The sequence below is a fragment of the Thunnus maccoyii genome, chromosome 18 (assembly GCF_910596095.1).
Source record: "Thunnus maccoyii chromosome 18, fThuMac1.1, whole genome shotgun sequence".
Lineage (NCBI taxonomy): Eukaryota > Metazoa > Chordata > Actinopteri > Scombriformes > Scombridae > Thunnus > Thunnus maccoyii.
The window spans coordinates 20,889,932-20,908,474 of record NC_056550.1 but is presented as its reverse complement, the minus strand read 5'-3'; the positions used below and the strand labels follow the sequence as shown (position 1 = coordinate 20,908,474).

At 42.0% G+C, this 18,543-nt stretch overlaps 1 protein-coding gene across 11 annotated transcripts in view; it reads right to left on the bottom strand.

Annotated features, from left to right (window-relative positions):
* Positions 1–5: 5 nt before the first annotated feature.
* Positions 6–18,543, bottom strand: part of si:ch211-278a6.1 (SRC kinase signaling inhibitor 1) — a 104,511-nt gene continuing 85,973 nt past the window's right edge. For 6 of the 11 annotated variants that reach the window (XM_042393734.1, XM_042393738.1, XM_042393739.1 and 3 more), the window contains 9 exons: positions 18,363–18,510; positions 17,118–17,424; positions 16,709–16,973; positions 16,134–16,273; positions 15,769–15,921; positions 15,199–15,327; positions 12,863–13,768; positions 11,024–11,161; positions 6–5,999 (listed from right to left, as the gene is read on the bottom strand). In XM_042393734.1, the coding sequence (XP_042249668.1) occupies positions 5,994–5,999; positions 11,024–11,161; positions 12,863–13,768; positions 15,199–15,327; positions 15,769–15,921; positions 16,134–16,273; positions 16,709–16,973; positions 17,118–17,424; positions 18,363–18,510 (2,192 nt within the window). In that variant the 3' untranslated portion in view covers positions 6–5,993. Of the gene's footprint in view, positions 6,000–11,023; positions 11,162–12,862; positions 13,769–15,198; positions 15,328–15,768; positions 15,922–16,133; positions 16,274–16,708; positions 16,974–17,117; positions 17,425–18,362; positions 18,511–18,543 lie in introns of those variants that run through there. The other 5 variants (XM_042393743.1, XM_042393744.1, XM_042393736.1 and 2 more) reach the window with 4 other exon arrangements.

The window sequence follows — 18,543 nt, the reverse complement described above, 5'->3', positions numbered from 1 at the left end:
ACGACTGTACAAGAGAGCTGCACTTTATTGGACACACAATCACAGCAAATTATGTACAAAAGAAGGCAGGTTCAACTGCCTACTGTCTTCTCACAGGAAAAACACACACATTTCTCACAGAATATCATGGCATCCACACTGATAAATTAGTATCTCCAGTATCAGTAGGCTTTAAAATTTATATATCATTGTATTATAGATCTATTTTCTGTATTATTTTTGTTCTTATATCACACTACTCTACAAATGGGAGAATCACTCTGTGGAAAGAGTACACCATCACTGGTGACTATTCTGGTTGGGGTGCGTTCAAGCATTCTGAATCCTTCTGGACATTCAATACTCTCAGCCACTACATCATCATCATCATCATCATCATCTTCATTGCCACATAACGTCACAGTAAGACTGAACATGCCTGTGTCACAGATACCAAAATAATGTCTCATTCTTCGTGTTTGTAAACCTCTAACATGGAACTGTCTCCTATTTCTCTCTTTCTCATTTTTTTGAGAAAACATGTAGACAACATTTTTTCGACTGCACCGTGCGATTGCTTGAGACTATACATGCATTGTTTTTGTATATACCTTTGTACCCATCATCATAGTTAATCATATTAATAAAACATTTTCTTTTGGACATAACAATTTGTTGAACTCGCTAGGAATGACTCGGCCTATTTACAAGTCAATTTTGTTTTTCTACGTTTGATGCCAAGATTTTTGAACATCCACACATTCATGTAAAAATCTCATATACAGTACATACTATAGAATGTAGGTTCATTATAAAAAAAAGATACAATGACAAAGAAAGAGTTAAAACTTTAAATCCATACGACTCCACACAGTTCCCTTATTGTTCCATCTTGGTGGTTTTACTTAACTTTCGTGGTTTAGCTTAACTGCTACTTAAAGCTACTCAACAACTGGAGTAGAATAAGCAACAAGATTTACTTCCACCTGTCGTGATGATTAAGAGCCTCTGAATGCTTTTGCACATTCACATTGCTACCATTCCTGTTAACATGCAAACATGACACAGAGGAATATTAAAGCCATGTAACTTCATTTTTTGTCAAAGCAGCAAGGCTCTATATGAAGCCTTTGGGCCCATAAACTGACCTTTCACAGTAGTTACCACAATATCTGTGTTTCTCATCTCCAACAGCACTAATACCAGCTGAATCACAAATACAGGATGGGGTGAAACCAAAAAAAAAAAACAACAGACCACAGGTACAGAAAACAACCCCCCCCAAAAAACAAAATAAAAAAAGATAGTAGCAAAATAAGCCCCTAAGCACAGGCACTGGTCCAGCCTCTTACACCTTGAAGTGACCTTTCACGTAAGGAGGCAAAGGTGCAGATGAGCTGGACAAGCGTTTTCAGGGACAAGCTTTTCATAAATGAAAATTACATAAAATCTGACCAAGTGTTCATAAAGAAAATCCTAGAATTTAAAAATGAACTTCAGTGTATATTACAGAGGCTAACTGTTATCTATACAGATATTCTTAAACAAATATAAAAATGTTCTGCATATGAATAAATAATCTCAGTGTGAAATGTAATATCTCTCTCAATGAATTAAAAAAGAAAAATCTGTACAAAATGATCACTAATATATAAAACTGAAGAGATGATGACATTTTACAGTATATAATTTAATCTAGGCCTATATATATCACACTTTTCTTCACAATTATAATATCATACACAAACATCTCACTTAGATATATTTATATATGTATATTTCTTCTATGTTTGATTTCAAGTTTGCATGAGTTTTTCTGATTGCCAGGGGCATCCACTGTGAGTGTCTTCGACATGCCCTCTAAGCCTCCAGCCATGTTGAAATCACAGTCCACTAACACTTGTCTTAAAAATCATTCCAGAGAGCACTGTCACGCGATTCTGGGGGGTTTCATCTCAGACTTAACTTGGGGAAAGCAGCCAAGCATGAATACTTCCTCCCCAACGCTCACCAGACGCAAATGCAGCAAATTTAACTCGGAGAGTTATGGATTTGAGTGTGGAACAGCATGAGTAAGTGAATTTCTTTCATTTGACTTCACTCAATATGAAACCCAGGGCTTGAACCTGCCTGGCAGAGCTACAGAGCACCCAGGGTGAGGCTTAATTCGCTGTGCTGTGAGCCTGCAGTTTTACACATTGTTAGAGCTGGGGGAGTGTTTAGTCAAATGCCACTGCTGCAACCTGACACACTCTGCATTTCAAGTGCGATTTTTCTTTTTTTTTTTTCTGCGAAAAATGGGAACATGCCAAATTTCGCAGCCTCTTCTTTGGGTAAACGTGCTTTTCTGTCATTGTTGCTGATCTAATACTGTAATACAAGATCAACCGGGGATTTTCTGGAAAGTCTTAGAGGCACTGGGAAAAAACATGGTTACAGATCCTTGCAGACAAACAGGCAGGAGTATCTCAAAGGCAAAGAGCACTGCCTTGGTAAAATTGCCAGAGTGCTAATTACATATTGCACACATTGTTCATAATAGAGGCCCATTAACGTTTGTCCTGGGATAACATCAAATGAGTGGCTTTTAATTCACAGATGCACCACCCCAAAGACAAAGCAAAGTGAAAGGGGCAGGGAAAGAAGAGCCGCTTAACGGCTCTCTCTCTGTCAAACCCTTCCTCTCATCTCTATGAGTCTTTTATATCACAAGCACTCTCGACAGAGACAAGGCAAGTCAAAGCTGACCTTATTAAAGTAGCCTTCACATGTCCCCAAACTAATCCCCTCTCCTCAAGCTGCCTACTCTTTGACACGAGCCTCCTTTGCACATGTTTTAATCTCAATGCCACAAAGAATCGATTTCACACAGTCGTTCTGGTGAACAACTGAAAAAAAAAAATAAAAAAAAAATCACTTTGTCTATGACTGTCCGTTCGCCCTCGTCACCTCCCCAGTGAGCAGCCTTGAGGCAACAACACAGGACAGGGAGCTTCAAAATGGTTCCTTGTGCAGGGTTCGCATTTAAGGAATCACTGGCAGGCCTTTGATGTGCTTTAAAAGATCATTTCAACCACTGTCATTGAGGCACACCAAAGGCCTAACATTCATAAATGTTTCTTATTTCAACATGCAGGTAATAAAATCAAATGAGGCAACATTAATATTGGTAATCTAATGTCCATTATTTTAAAAATGCAGGTATGAGGGGGATTTTTTTTTTTGCCTGCAAGAAACATTTGTAGCATTGTGCTTGTCATAGTTTCAGATTCAAAAAGTCGAAATTAGAAGAAAGGGTCATGTGTTTGAGAGGAAACTGTGCTCGCTTTATATTTATAAATTCTCCTCTCAGTCCATTCAAGGGTCAAACTGTAGTTGAAGTCTCTAAATATGTGCTGGTTAACATTCTTTCTCTTTTAAACACTGCTCAGAGTTGAGACACTGTCATAGATGTTGAAGTGTGATCAACTCTCTGCAGTGAGAAGACGCATTTCTTTTTTTTTTTTCTTTTTCAAAGAAGGTATTATGTTCTACAATAAGGCCAGCAAATTGCTGAAACTTTGGAAGCTGCTTCCCAGCAGATTAACTTTGAAGTTCAAAAGAAACAAGTCTCCCAAAGGAAAATCTATCATTCTGCAGATCAGATTCCTTAAAGGGTAAAATCATGTTCTGGTTGATATGGCATATTTTACCAGTAGTGCTCATAATCAGCGGTGCAACAGATGTGACTGAAAAATGAAGCATCACACAAGATTGCTGAAACAAAAAAAAAAAATTGGCAGAGTCTGTGCTTCTGCAAACAGCTTGGCTTTACAAGTGCATGTGTGACAGAACGTGTATGTGTAATGTATTATTCATCACTGTGTGTGCTCGAGTCTTTGGGAAGGTTTGTGATGTCAGGCGCCACAATGCCGGAGCAACCTGTAAGATGCTACTGCAGAAACATCCTGATTGTCATAATTAACTAGTTCATACACATATACAGAAATTCAACATTTGTACACAATTCATCATACGTATTTTCCCTTCTGTCTGGGTAATCTTACCTCATATTTTAAATAGAGATGTGCTGTTGTAAGACCGCTCCCTACAATGTGCTTTTGTCAATATATACTGTCATCTTCAAATGAAATTGAAATTTAAAATTGTCTGTAATTGTTCTTAATTTTAGATGCACTGATTTCTTTTTGTAGGGATGCATATAAACATTTAAATATTGTGACATGAAATCAATGCAGACTGTCAGTGCAGTGGAATGTACAGTTAAAACAAAGCACAGGTTTAAGATCGGGGAGTGAGGACAATCATGTAAACTCTTTACACAGTGTGTACGAACAGAGGGGAAAATATAGCACCAGTTCAGAGTTTAAAACACAGGTGATGCAAAAAAAAATAAGAGCCACAAATGTCCTTTTAACACAAAACAGCTTGAAATCACAATCATCACCTTGATCTTCTGCATGTTTTTTTTTTTTTTTTTCTCTTCTGAGCAGACTCACATTCTGCCAGGTGATGCAGGTAAGTGAGAGCAATATTATCCTGAACACACACAACTACTGGACTCACTTGGTGATTATTGCAGCTCTATCTTCTATGATAAAAGTCACAGTCTAGATATTATTATCTACTCCACTAACAGCCCATTGAGTGAGGGTAAATATGAGACTGGTATCGTCCGGTAAATCCATCCAGACCACATCAGCTTATAACAGGCAGCTTGTGGGAGGGGGAGGCCCATTTGTGTACTCTCTATCTGGGAAACTGGCAGTATGACTGTGTGGGAGATCTGCAGAGGAACTATGGAACCAGATCAGACTAGGAAAATTGTCCAAGAAGAAGATTGTGACTCCGTTTACAGTCAGTAGTTCTTGCCATGGAAACATGAAGATTGCGCACACTGGACTGAGGCCAAAAGTAGAGAGGAAAAAGAAGAAAAAGTTGCGAAAGAAAATATGAAACTAAAAAAAATGCTGGATTTTTCCATAATGAAGCGGTTTTCTTTTAATGTTTTTTCATTGGGTGATGGTGCTTGCATTCTCCCATGTTCCTCTTCCTCCTCTTCATCACTGAGAGTTGCCAGGGGTGAGGTCTTTATTCACAGGCTCATTGCCACCCTCCTTGCAGTTGTTGAGGCTGGAGCTATCAAGGCTACGACCGCCGGGCTTAACAACCACAGAGGAGAGGGTGTGGGGATTCGAAGGAGTGGGAGAAGAGGGAGACAGGGAAGGAGCAGGGGTGGTGGGTGAAGAGGAAGAGGAGGAGGTAGCAGTGGGAGTAGGGGAGGAGGACTCGCTGCTGGGCAAGGGCAAGGAGGAGGCTCGCTGCTCACGTAGACGCCGGTGATGACGGAGGGTAGAGGAGAGGAGCAGGGCCTCTGCGCTCAAGCCAGAGGCAGACAGGCTTGCCAGCAGGGCCTTCGCTTGGCTGGGGGAGGCTGTCAGGGAGGGTATTGCCCCCTCCTGGGGGTACTTCCTCAGGCCAGGGGCAAACGCTGCTGCAGGAGAGGGCACTCGGCCTGACAAAATGCCTGTTTTGATACCAGAGAGGTATGGCTCAATACTGCCACTGAAGCTGTTGGTCCCCGAGGTCTTCAGGAAGAGCAGGGACACAGAAGACAGGAAGGTGGGGAGGAACGCAAAGAGATGAGGTTTTCAGGGATCAAAGGGGAAATAATGAAAAATTAAAGACTTAAAAATTGGTTGTGGCTGGGCACTGTCCCCTGCAGCACCTTCCCTTACCATTACAGTCAACCGTGCATCTGTGCACGCATGCTTGTGCGCACACACACACAAACACACACACTCACACACATCAACAAATGCACACAGATTGGTGTTCAGAGTAGATTTTGCAGTAAACACCAGAGATGTGAAGGTCTCAGCCTGATCCTTACAGGGACAGAATGAGGGACTGATTATATAAGGGGGCAGACAGATGTGTGTAGCTCTCTAGTCAGGTGATGCTGAACAGGAGGAGAAGGAAGAAGCTGAAGAGGCTGGACATGGACAGGTCGCTCACTGCTGCAGGGTCACAGAGGCACAGGGAGAGTCAGGGAGAGTAGGTGCGCAGGCCAGGAGGTGCAGGTTTTCACACAGGGTGACGGGGTGGGTGAGGTTGCGCCGCAGGAACAAGTGCCAGACGAAACATGTAGTGGAAGGGTAAGGGGGAGTGAGGGTGAGGGAAAGGTAAAAAAAATAGAACAAGAGACAAACACAGGAGACCATTATTCAAGTTGATATCAGCATGTGTGATGCAAGCCGTGAGACAGGCAGCCATCTCCACATGATGACCAACACCACTGAAACACACCTTCTGTCATAGGGCGCAACACTAAGTGTGAATTACACCTTTATTTTGACACTTGTTTTAATGACTGTTACTCATTAAAAAATGCAAAATAATCAAATTGACAGACAGCATCACACCTTTAGTCCCTTTTGTGTAATGCTGGGATGAGTCACTAGATGGCACTGTTCCAGCAGTATGAAACTTATGGGTAACATTCATAACATGTATTTGTCTCCGTTTCAAAGGTGGAGCCTGGGTGAAAAAATCTAAGTAAAAACAGTCACTGCATGTTTGATGTGCAGGAGATACCAGAGTGATGAAAAGGTTTATTCTTACATGGAGTTTTATTTAAGCTTTTACTGAAAAGCAACAGGAGAAAAGTTTTGCTGTGGCACTAAAAGTTTTAAAAGACATTTGTTTAGAGATTACGGGGATTAGTTCTATATGAAAGGAGAGCAGGTGTGCTAGTCTAGACTGCGCTGCTGGGAGGCTTTCACCTGCTCTGTTGCAGCTCCAGAGCCTGTGCTGCCAACCGTCCCCAGAGAGCGGGGCTGTTCCTTCTGCTCGAGGAACTCCTCTCAAGCCTGGCCGACACATTTATTCTGGTCTGTGAGTGCGGCAGAGCAGCCTCCCTTCATCTCACGCGCTCAAAGCTGCCTGCCAAACGACAGCCTCCCAGGATAGGTCTTCACAACCCCCACCTCTTGCCCAGCACCTTTAACTAGCCTGTTTTACTGCCAGAAGTAATAAGCGGCCAAATGGGAAATGGAAACAGGGTTTTGCAGTGTGAAAGTGATTCACATTGTCATGCCCTCCTTGATCTGTGCCAAAGCAAACGGAGCGAAATTGTGGCTTTGAACTGTCTGTTCTTATCCAGCACACTGATTTGAAGGATTCTCATGCCTGGAATGCCCTAATACCTCTGAGTAGTGAGCAGACAGCCCGAGCACAGCGGCACAGAGCACCATCAGAAAGGCTCTGTTAATTATTACACCTGCAACTAACACACACGCAGATAATATCAGAGGCGAAACTAAGAAAGAACCTGATGCTCTGCAAAAACCCTAATACTGATGCAACCACATCATTTGCATGGGCATGGCCAGGAAGGAGGCAGGGGTAGCATGAGAAAACCCCTGAAATCTGATCGACCTTTTCAGGTGCTTGAAGGCCACAATAGAGTATAGAGGAGATAGATCATAGCTCATTCAACCAGCATATTTTATCTTGATGAGAAAAAAACACTGAAATTGGCAGGACCCCCATAAAACCAAAAAGTGGTGCCAGTGCATCTTGTTTTAGTTGATTGCAGATGGTACACAGTTATGTCTTAAAAATGTTAAACTGTCCCTCCATCTGGCTTTCATGACATGTTAATATGCACCAACTGCCTTTCATCTGAACTGGTGGGATTTGTCATTGTGTGTATAGTGTCACTGATTCCTAAGGTATTTATAGATTCAGATCTTTTCATGGATTAGCTAGGGGTGGGGGGTATTAGACCACTGGGAGACTGCCAAAGTGCCGCGCTCATTCCTCGTGTTGGTGCCCCATTCGAAATGCCCCAGAAATGTCACTTATCATTTGGCCAGAGAAAAGAAAATAGAACATCTAAACATCAAATGGGAAATGGAAGAAGGGTAAAAGTTTGGGGTCACATTCAGGGAGTTATGCCCAGGAAAGGTTTAAGAGAAGAAACACCTTTACCTTTAGCTGTGGGGCAAGAAGAGAAGTCACCCAAGGTGGGCACGTCTAATTGTCAAAACAACAACATCAGTCAAAAGTGTGACCGGCGAGTGTGAGTTGGAGGGTGAAATGTGGGTGAGAGGAATGACTGTGGTCATTTTTAGGTTACAAATCAATTGTAAGGCATAATATGGGAATCCTGGAAATACAGACACTGGAAGACAGTGACTGTTTTGCACTTGACATATTCTGCACAAATATATTCTTCTAAAAGCACCTGCTTATGTTTTAGTTGTCAAAAAGTAGCACGATGCATCACCTTTTATTCTTAAGTGGCTATAATTAGGATTTCTCTTGAGAAAGATCATGAGCCAAAAGTCAGTGACAGGTAAAAAAAAAAAAAAAACACCGGGTAAAGTAAACATAGAGCAGGCAAAAGTTCTTAATTAGCTCTTAAAGGCTGTTATGCAAATCAGCCAGCCGCCTTGATAATTTGATGAGATGAGCTGCAGATAATCAGCGTGTTTTTCAGCATAGTCCATGCTCAGCTGTTTCATTATACTGAATTTAAAATGATTTAGTAGACAGATTTTTCTCCATCCATCTGGGAGTGTACTTGCCAGGATCTGTGCCGTGTTTTCTTGGTTTGACATAAAAGACACCAAGATATCCGACCAAAGAGAAGTCATTTCAAAATGTAACAGCTTGTGGAATCCAACAACACTATGCTAGACTCTCAGCATCGTGGCTTCATCACAGTTTAAAAAAGGGTGTTAAAATATTTGTTGTTGTTTTCACCCAACCTAATGCTACTACTGTACATGGCACTGCACGGTTAGCGGAGTTAGCATTTAAAGTTTGGATTGTGTATCTGCTTATATAGTACTATTTAGGCAAGTGGGACCACATTGTTTGGCAGTTGGCAGTTTTTCTCTACCTACTGGTGTACTAATGGAGGACATGACCTCTCATTAACTGGCTGCACATCATATGTCAAAATGCCACAAATTCCGGGTTATTAGCCATTGTGAACACTGCCACAGCTGACAGACTATTTATTCTCTTGGTATAAGTCAGCTGGTTCTTTGTTTCCTTTTGTTATTTGTCATGCAGTTGTGGTATATTGCCACCCTAAACGGCTTGGCACCGACTTCCCACGCTGACAATTAGCTTTGAGTATCCACTGTCCCTCTGAGGATAGCGCTTTCACACATACAGCTTTTCACAATGACTGTTTTGAAGTTTGTGGACAAAGAGCGTACTGTGTGCGAGTGTCATACTGAAATAATGGGATTAATTTTGCTTTCATTAGACAAGTGTAGGAATGCACTTTAGCTTCCGAATCACAGGGAATGAAAGAGACTGACAGGGAAAGAGCAAAAAGGAGAAAGGGGCATCGCGCCTAAATTGCAGAGTATAGAAAGCGGAAGAGGGAAAGAAAGGAAACGTGAAAGACTAAATGGTGGGGAAAGATAACTGCCCTCCTCATATTGAATCATCAGTGATTGCCAGTGTGACTCAAGGGGCGATTATTACACAGCACTGCAGAGATTCCTCCCAATCTTCTCTCAGTCTGAGGCGACCAAAGTATCATTACTCTTGCGATCTCGCCAATCTCTCTCTCTCTCTCTCTAACACATTCATTTTTTCTGCAATCCTCAAGACTGAATGTGTGTCTGAAAGCTCTGTCAAATTCTGTGGGGTATAGCGGTTTAGGTGCACTTCACTGCTCCTGTTATTTTTGAAATGACATTGACATTAAGCTTTTTTTTTTTTTTTTTCTCCTGTGCACAGGCAAGGTGCAAAAATCTTCATTTGGCTTTACTAGACTGACATGCTTCAGCAGTTCAATTTCCTTGCCTTCAGAGGCCATTTAGCATCTAGTTTAGCGTCTAGTCCCTCGCATTACTTTAAGACACCAAAATGCAAACTAATTAAACCTGCAAAAATGTAGAGCCGGCTATCAGTCAAGTGTATAACAATAAATATATAGAAAGAAGCTCCAGTAAGGTTTAGTAAGTTTTATAAAAATCAAAAGTTTTTTTATGCTTGTTAGAAATAAATATAATAGGTTCCAGACTTCATTCTACAGACAAGACCATTAAAACAGAATTTGAGACTTAAACTGGTATATCATGGTAATACATAACACTAAATGAAGGTGTTTTCTACTTTTTAATGAATTTTGCTACTATAATTAGAGATAGCTTAAGAATTTCAAACATAAAAACACTGTTTAGGTAATTGAAGCGCTAACCCTCCACTAATTTAACCTGCCTAACACACATCTCTCTGTGGGACACAGAGCACGCAGAGGATTCTTTGATCTATTTCAACAAACCCACGATAATGAGACTGTGACAATAATTTGACTTTGCCATCAAAGAATTTTTGATCATTAGCTAAACTGTTTTCAAATTCAATTAATCATTGCAGTTGTCTCTCTAAAAACAGAAAAAAAATGAGGTAATGTCTCGAATGTTAGAAAGAGTGCCACACATAGTGTGATGAATGTAAGCTACGCAGGGGGGGCAATGATGGGAACATGCAATAATGCTGCGGGACCAGGAGAGGACTGAGTGGAGGTGAGGCGTGTCGGAGTTGGAGGCGCTTGATTTGGTGTGTAAAATACAGAGGGGCTGCATGGCAATTCTGGATATTGTGCTTTGAAGGGGTTGCTCGAGACAGATTATGTTTCTATATGAAGAGCAAGGTCATCCTAGCATAGCTTGTATATGTGGAAACATTTTTAATACTGTTCCACATCCAAAGAATTCTCTGTCCCATCTGTATTGATTTATAGCAGGCACAGATCATTGCCTCTCTTTGCCCCAATTTCAGACTGAAGGCATAGTAAAATACAATATGTTTTCATAAAGATCATCATCCTCACTTTTATGATATGTTATGATGAAAATATATTAAAAAAATGGTTATGGCCTAGGTCATCACCACCAGAAAAGACAACCATTATTGAGAGAATCCGGAAAGTACCACACAGTCCGTCTGCACAGATGCTGCCAGGTCAAGCGTGCCTTGACAGAGCTAAATATAAAAGATGATACTGCACCTGCTGCTGGCCCTGGATCTTCAGGAAGTCATCTCTTTTGCCACTTTTATACTTGTCTGTGCTGTTCTGCTGCAGGTGCTTCAGTTTGGAGGCAGCTGAGGAGTGGAGAACCTTACCAACAGTGGAACTATTCCCTCCCTGCGAGGAAAGGAGAGGAGAGAGTGTGAATAAGACCTTGGACACGCGGTACACGGTTGTACATGTCATTTCTCCTCTTCAGTGCCTTTAGTGTATACGTCTCAGACACACATCAACTCGGTACAGTCTTATTTCGGCAAGCAAGTCTATCTCCTGAGACCACTGAGGTTTTTTTAAGATCATAGCATGTAGCTGATGTAACTGAACTATCCACTTCACAGAGTTCCACATCAATAGAAAATGACAAAGAGAAGAATATAGAAATGGGGCATCAAAATTGACGTTGCGTAGCCTCGCTTCTCCGTAGGATCCACGAGACAGTGTGCTTAATGATCTTTCCCGCTGAGTTACACTGTCGGCTGTCTCAAATACGCACAAAAAACAAATACAGATTCATTCAAATCTCCATCAAACTGTGCTTCCTCTGCACACAGAGACATTAGCTGACAGGAAAACTAATAAAAGATTAACTGTAAAAGTGTCAAAGAGCCAAGGCAAAAAGACTGGCAACTGCTCGTCTTCCCTCTTAGCCCACCCTTCTCTTGATATGAAGCAGACATAAAATATACAGTATACTTGGTGCTTGATGGATAAACCCTTATTCTAATGTGCTAATTAAAATCTGAACTGCAGTGGGGCTAGAAAGGGGATGTGTCAATGTGAATTTGGTTAGTACTTTAGCAAACGTTGGACAAGATTAGGAAGAAGGGTCATGTAGAAATGATGAACATGGTTGAAGTTGTGAGTGATGAAATAATGTGTGAAGACTCTGTAATCCTCAGCCATGCCCATGGGAATGCTCCCTGGCTCTATATCAGAGGGCTGAAACTCACCGTGACAGTGTGACTGTCAAGTATTGCAGCCCTGCCCTGAGTGGGAGGCTACACGCTACAGGGAATACTACGCGAGCTGTCAAGACACCTCACTATAGTGGCAGTTGACACGGGAACGCAGTAAGTCTTCTGATAATTACTAATCTTTGCTGTGTTGCGGTCAACTGGAGGTGAGTTGAAAGCAGGCTACTCGCAATGTCTGGTAATAGAGTTCAACATGTGGTCATTAGTGCATTTGAAGTGATATTTGTCTTGTTTATTGTCTGTACTAATACTACTTTTTTGTACTTATTTGCTTTTTTACTCTTTTTTTTGCTTTTTCTGTTTGACATTTTGTGCTTTTGTGTAAGTACAGCACAAGTAACGGTGTACATAAAACCATTATTACTTTGTTTAAAACAATTTCTGAAGGAAAGAGAGCTGATTTCAAGGCAGGGCAAAGATGAGAAGACAGATTCATCTGATCGAGCTGACAAGTGAAGAAGAGAAAAAAATAAGAAATTAGAAATGTTGTATTATCTATGCATTTATTTTTTTTTTTATTGTATGCTCAGAGTAACAAAAGGTGAAATTGGCTAGATTTAATGACAAAAAAACAGATGCCAGGACAGATTGATAAAGAAACAATTAACAACACAGCTCAGCAGGATAGCAGCTCCAGCACTAATCACAGAGCATACATGTCTGCTGTCTGTCCCCTTTGCATGTTTTCAATTTCAAATACAATTAGATGCCAATTTCATCAGGGAGCAGACATCAGAAGAATTTGAAAAGCAAATTCCAACAGTCACCCAGAAAAAAGTGAAGAAAGAAAATAGAGCATGCTGCTTCAGAGCAGGAATCTGCACAGCAGGTGTAAGTAATGAACCTGGATCGATGCTGGGCTCACAGAGGATGGCTTGGGTGGGACTGGAGGCTTCTTGGTCTCTGAGGTCGGACTGCCAGTCATCTGTACAGGAGAGCTTTTGGAGATTGTCTCAGTGTAGAACTGCTCCGAAGTGGGATGGCCACCGATCTCTATCAAGGTGTTCTCCAGCTCACGAATGGTCTCCTCCAAACTATTTAGCCTGTTGTAGGTGCTGTGTCGAACATCTTCTCTTGCTTTCCTCTCGCTCTGTTCGGCTTGACTGTCCACAGAGCGAGTTGATCCACTGGACTCGGGAGTAGTGTTTACTGAACTCTGCTGTACCTCGGGAGTCATCTTAATTTCAGTGTTGTGCTGAAGTGTTAGTATCCTCTCCCCTGTCTCGATCCCTCTCCTCAGAACCTTCACCAGAGAGCTCTGCTGGCCCAGATGGAGGGAGGATTTCATTCTGGGTTTGGGCACCGGCTTAGACAACTCCAAAAGAGAATACAGCAGCCTGTAGGCCTCTCTGACTGTTTTTTCCTCCCTGAAAAACACTAGGAGTGGCCTGTCGCTCAGCTGGACGTCAGAGACTTCTTTAGTGTGTGGTGAGATGGTCAGAGTCTGCAGAATCCCTCCCATAGTCCTGCTGAGCTCGTGGGCCTCAAGGGGAGACAACACCCTCACCTCCAGCTCTGTCAACAGCAGGACCAACTCTTCTTTTATTTCTATATCCTCCTCAAAACAATGCTGAGACCTCAACTCTCGCTGTGCAGAGCTTCCAAATGAATCCCTTCCAGTCCAGTCATGTGATGGACTCTCCTCTACGGAGTCATTTGCTGTATCTCTGACAGGATCCTCAGAGGCAGTAGGTGAAACTGGCAAACACTCTGTCAACACAATGTGGGGGACAGGAGACAAGCGCCTTCCCTATAAATGAGGAAAGCACTTGAAGTTTAAATTTAAACACTTTGCTTTAGCACAATCCAACAACTTTCTGCGTGAAATTGAAGATTGCTGCATAAAAAGTTTTTTTTTAAAAAAAGCACAACTAAGAAATACAACAAGATACATTGTGATTAAGTGATGTTATTGACTTGTAATGTATTTCTAGATTAACTTCCTCTTTACGTATGTATCAGTAAACATGTGTGGGCTTCTTACTGTTGCATCTGATTTCAAAATGCTGCCTGTGTGGTCTGTCTCATGCAGCTCCCTCTAAAGTATAGAGCAGTCCAGTAAGGCACAGCTGGACAGCTGTTTCATACAGTGTTTAAGTTGCTGGTCACACGTACAAATTGGCTCCCACACACACAAAAAACACTGCAACATCAACCGTAAACCCACTGCAACAACACTCACAGAATGTTCTTTATGTGGTTGTGAAGGGGTGATGCATTCATTATGTGTATAAAGGAACTAATTGTGTGAGTGGGTTTGTGTCCAAAATGTAATACCCATGTGCCGAGGAGGGTTATAGAGAAGGTAGCTAATTAAAACTGTGGTTCATTACTTTCTGTGAAGTGAAACTTGTATTAATCAGTATGTTTGGTGTTCACATTGACTCAAATGACTTTGATGAGAAAAGTTTATTGCTCACAGAGTCAAAACCACAGAAAATTCTCTGCGGAGCCTTTTTTAAAGCCTCTTTTTTCCATTTGCTATAAGGCTCAATCACCATCATCAACACAGGCAGCTGCATTCACAGCAAAAAAATTCTGTACCCTACCTGCCTAGTGACAGACACAAATAGCAATTAACTAGTGAATAAACTTGAACAGCTGCAACAACAACAGCAGCGACAAATATTAATCTTAGACTCCAGATGCTTAATTTGTTCCTTTTCTCTGCTGGATGTGTACTTAGGTAATTGTTTGCTAACATGTTTGCCAGAACAACTAAATGGTAGTGTTGATATGGTAGTGTCTGTTGTATGTGTGTCGGGTGATTTCAATGTTTTTCTGCCGCTGAGTGGCAAAAAAAAAGTTAATTCCATTGTATATGGTAACACAGTCCCCGAGCCAGTTTAAGCCACAGAATGCAATCAAATAACTGCATAAATTGTGTGAAAATAAGACCTTGCTTTGGTTTATTCTGCCTATTTGTGGTTGGGATTCTTTCAACACAGCATGCATGCACATCAGCAACAAAAAGAGACACTGGTGAGCATTAATATCTGCCGAAGGGAGACTTTGTATTAATTTCAGCTTGAGGAGACGAGAGGAGTGCATGAGCGGATGTGGCTAGTGGCCGAGCAGTAGCTGGTGATTTCTGTGTGTGTGATAGAGGGGTTAAAGGAATAGACACAGAGGCCTAATAGGGCAGCAATCCACAGCACTCAGGTTCAACCAGAGTGTTACCTCACTGCCTGGGGCCTCAGAGGGCCACAGGTCCAGTCTGCGGGGGGGTGCGCCTTTCCTGGTGTGAGGGCTAACAGGCAGGGAAAGGGGAGAGGGCAGAGCGAGCCTGAGCGGGGCTCTCTCAAATAGCTGGGAGGGGAAAAGGGAGGTTCAAAAATGGTTGTAAATGTTTGGACAAAAACACAACAGCCACTGAATAATCAAAATCTGCTTTTGTTGTCTCTGTGTTCCATCAAATTTCAGGCAAGCCATCTCAAACACAGTCCAAGCTGCCATTAGGGTCCATCTGTCTGGCTGTGATCTGTGAGCCCTGGGTGATGATGTGTGTGACTGAGCAGTATGTGATCTTTGGGCTCTCCCAGTGCCAGGGGCAGGAGGACATATGGCACCTGCTGCTTGAACATGTGGTAATGATGGTGAGCATCTCTGCTCGTGAGTATGTGTGCGCACAAAACCCAGTGGCAGATTGTAGTTGTAACATAAATAATAAAAAGGGTGCAGTTTTCCCGCTCATTGAACATCTTATTGAGGATATACTCAATGTAATGCACAATCAATGTTTTAGTTTACCTCCAATTCAGCAGCAATTTTCTCCTCCTCTCCTTCTTCCTTGTCCCCAGATGCTAGTGTGGGAGGTGTTGATGCAGGACGAGGGTTTTCAGACACTGTCCTCCTCAGTTTTACATGAGGCTTCTGCCCTTCAGTCTCTTCAGATTCAGTCTTCTGCAAATACAAAATGTTAACGATTCTGAAGCCATGTCCGAAGAGAATATTCTTTAGGTCTACAAAAGGTCTACAAAAGAGCTTAGCTTCCATTACCGCCTCTCTATAAGGTTGGATAAAGATGTTGTCAATTTGTCAATAAAATGTTTTAATAGCAGAATACTTACTTTATACAATGCGGCGAACATGTGAAAACTGCATGACTGTGTTACCTTTATGCATTTTCCGGGAATAAGGGTCTCTCCACTGCGGGTGGTCAGGCCTGGAGAAGATGGGAAACTGCGTCTAGGTGGTGGAGGAGGAGGAGACTTGGAGGGTTTCTCTGTGCGATATCGAGGGACTGTAAGCTCGTCTGGAAAGGGAAGTATTACGATCTTAGAAAGGAGTCAGTAATACGTTAACAGTGATTTTAGAACAAGCAAAAAGGCATTTATGAGTAGTGTGGGAAACCTACTTTACTCAATACTGAATGCTGATATTGAGTGACTTATTTCATTTACTTTTTTTTTAAAATTCCTACAGTATCTACTCACTTTTGATGTTTTTCATAATTTATCTAAGTTTTATCTAACATCTGTTCTTGAGAAAATCTGATGACCTGCAGGGCTTGTAAAGATATTTTAAAACCAACTGGATTAAATAAAAAATACATGGCGGTTACCATGGTAACCAAGGTTTTTTTTTTTAGTTCTTGAAAAGTTGACAATTTGAAGAAGCTTTTTTTTTTTTTGCTTGACAATGATGCATGATAATGCTGTAGACTGAGGACCTGAACTCTCCATCTTACCAGAGCCACGCCTCGATCCTCCCTCTTTCCCAGAAATCTTGTTGTGCTGAGGCTTGTTGACACGGTGCTCTGGGGTTGCCACCCCAGTCTGGGGGTTCTGGGGGGATGGTGTGTTGGAGGAGGGCTTGATCTGTTTGGCAGCAAACTCCAGGTCTGGAATAGCCTTCATTAGCTCGGCCTGGGTCTCCTGCAGCAGCCGGTTGATGTCCTGGGCGCTGTACTGGGTCAAACTGGCCCGCTTCTCCTCCCAGTCCCGTTCTGCTGCCTGAGGAGTGAAGAGATAAACACTTTATGAAAACACAGCCACTGTGGTGTTGCAGTACTGTTGTGATATGATTCGTAATCCAGACCACGCACATGTTGAAAAGAGAGAAGAAAAAATGTGAAGAGTAGCACAAATCATTCCTACCAGTCGGACTTCCACGGACAAAGCTTTGTCAGCAGCAGCACGGCGTTCCAGCTCCTCCAGGGCTTTGCCCTTGTGGGGAACAGGTGGGTGATTGTCCTTGTGCGGGCCGGATGGATTCCCATGGCTACGGCTGAGGCTGGAGTGAGGGCTCCAGTTGGACAGGCTGTTTCCTCCACCAAGGTCATTGATGGTGAGGGGTGGACTGGTGGGGATGTCAAAGTCTGCAAACTTTCGCAAATCCTCATTGTGCTTTGATGTAGGACTAGAAAAGTCCTCCTGCTTCTTCCACACGCCCTCATTTGCTTGCCTTGGTAAGAGATGGGAGATTAATTAATTAATCAACTCTGTGAAACTATTGTAAAATATGACTAATCCATGACTTGAAGTGAAAACAGTTACACTCTAAACAGTGCAAACCTCCACCAAAACTGAATAAATCTCCAATTTGCTACTTGCTAACTTACAAAATATGAGAGTAAAAGCATAATTTGATGAGCTCTTTTGATCATTGAGGTTAATTAAACCAGAATGTGAGATGCTTTTTGGACAAAAGGCTGATGATGAGATGGAAGACAGAATGCTGAAAGGCACATTTTAAGTTCAAGTCTGTACTCACTATACAATTAAAAAACCTTTATTCTTGTGACTGAAATGAGTCACTTTCATCAGGGTGTCACCAATAATGACATTTGGTCATATTAACTGCTTGAATGCACTTTTCAGGACTTTTCTACATACACTAAGTTGATCATCTTTGCTAGTTTCAGAGCTTTCGGCTTAAAAACAATAAACATTTAATGGCGGAAATCTCTGATCTGGATCAACAACAACATCCAATCAATTTTCCTCAGTCCACGGCCAGTCTGCCCCCCACATTTTATAAAAATCCATAATGTTCTGCTGACACACAAACAAAGAGGGGTGAAAACATAATCTCTTTGGCCGAGGTACAAATGGAAAAGCCTTCCTCAAATTGAATACAAATGGGTAAGCTGTTATTATTTTTCGTGTCAGCTAATGTTGGACATATTTCTCTACACGTGTCACTATGTAAGAATTTATTGGACAAATGCTGTTCCATCAGTATTTACAGGATTATTAAAATTGTATAATAGACTAAGTCTCTGTAAGGACAGCTCATCAGTATTTTCTTTACATTTAGCTCTTTTAATTCAACACATACAGGGCTGTAAGATTAAAGCAGGTACTCATATACTGTTGCTGTCAGTCAGAGCAGGTTCATACTTGCGCATGGTTGCGAGGGTGTCTGTTATAGTCTTGCAGCGTTTTAACAGGGCATCGAGCCTGTGTGGCTCCTCTTTCAGGAATTTGACGGCTTCCACTTCCACCCTGAGCACCACTCGCATCTTACTCTGCAGGCCTGGGAACTGATCTGCAGGAGAAAGCGGAGGAGTATCACAGGAAG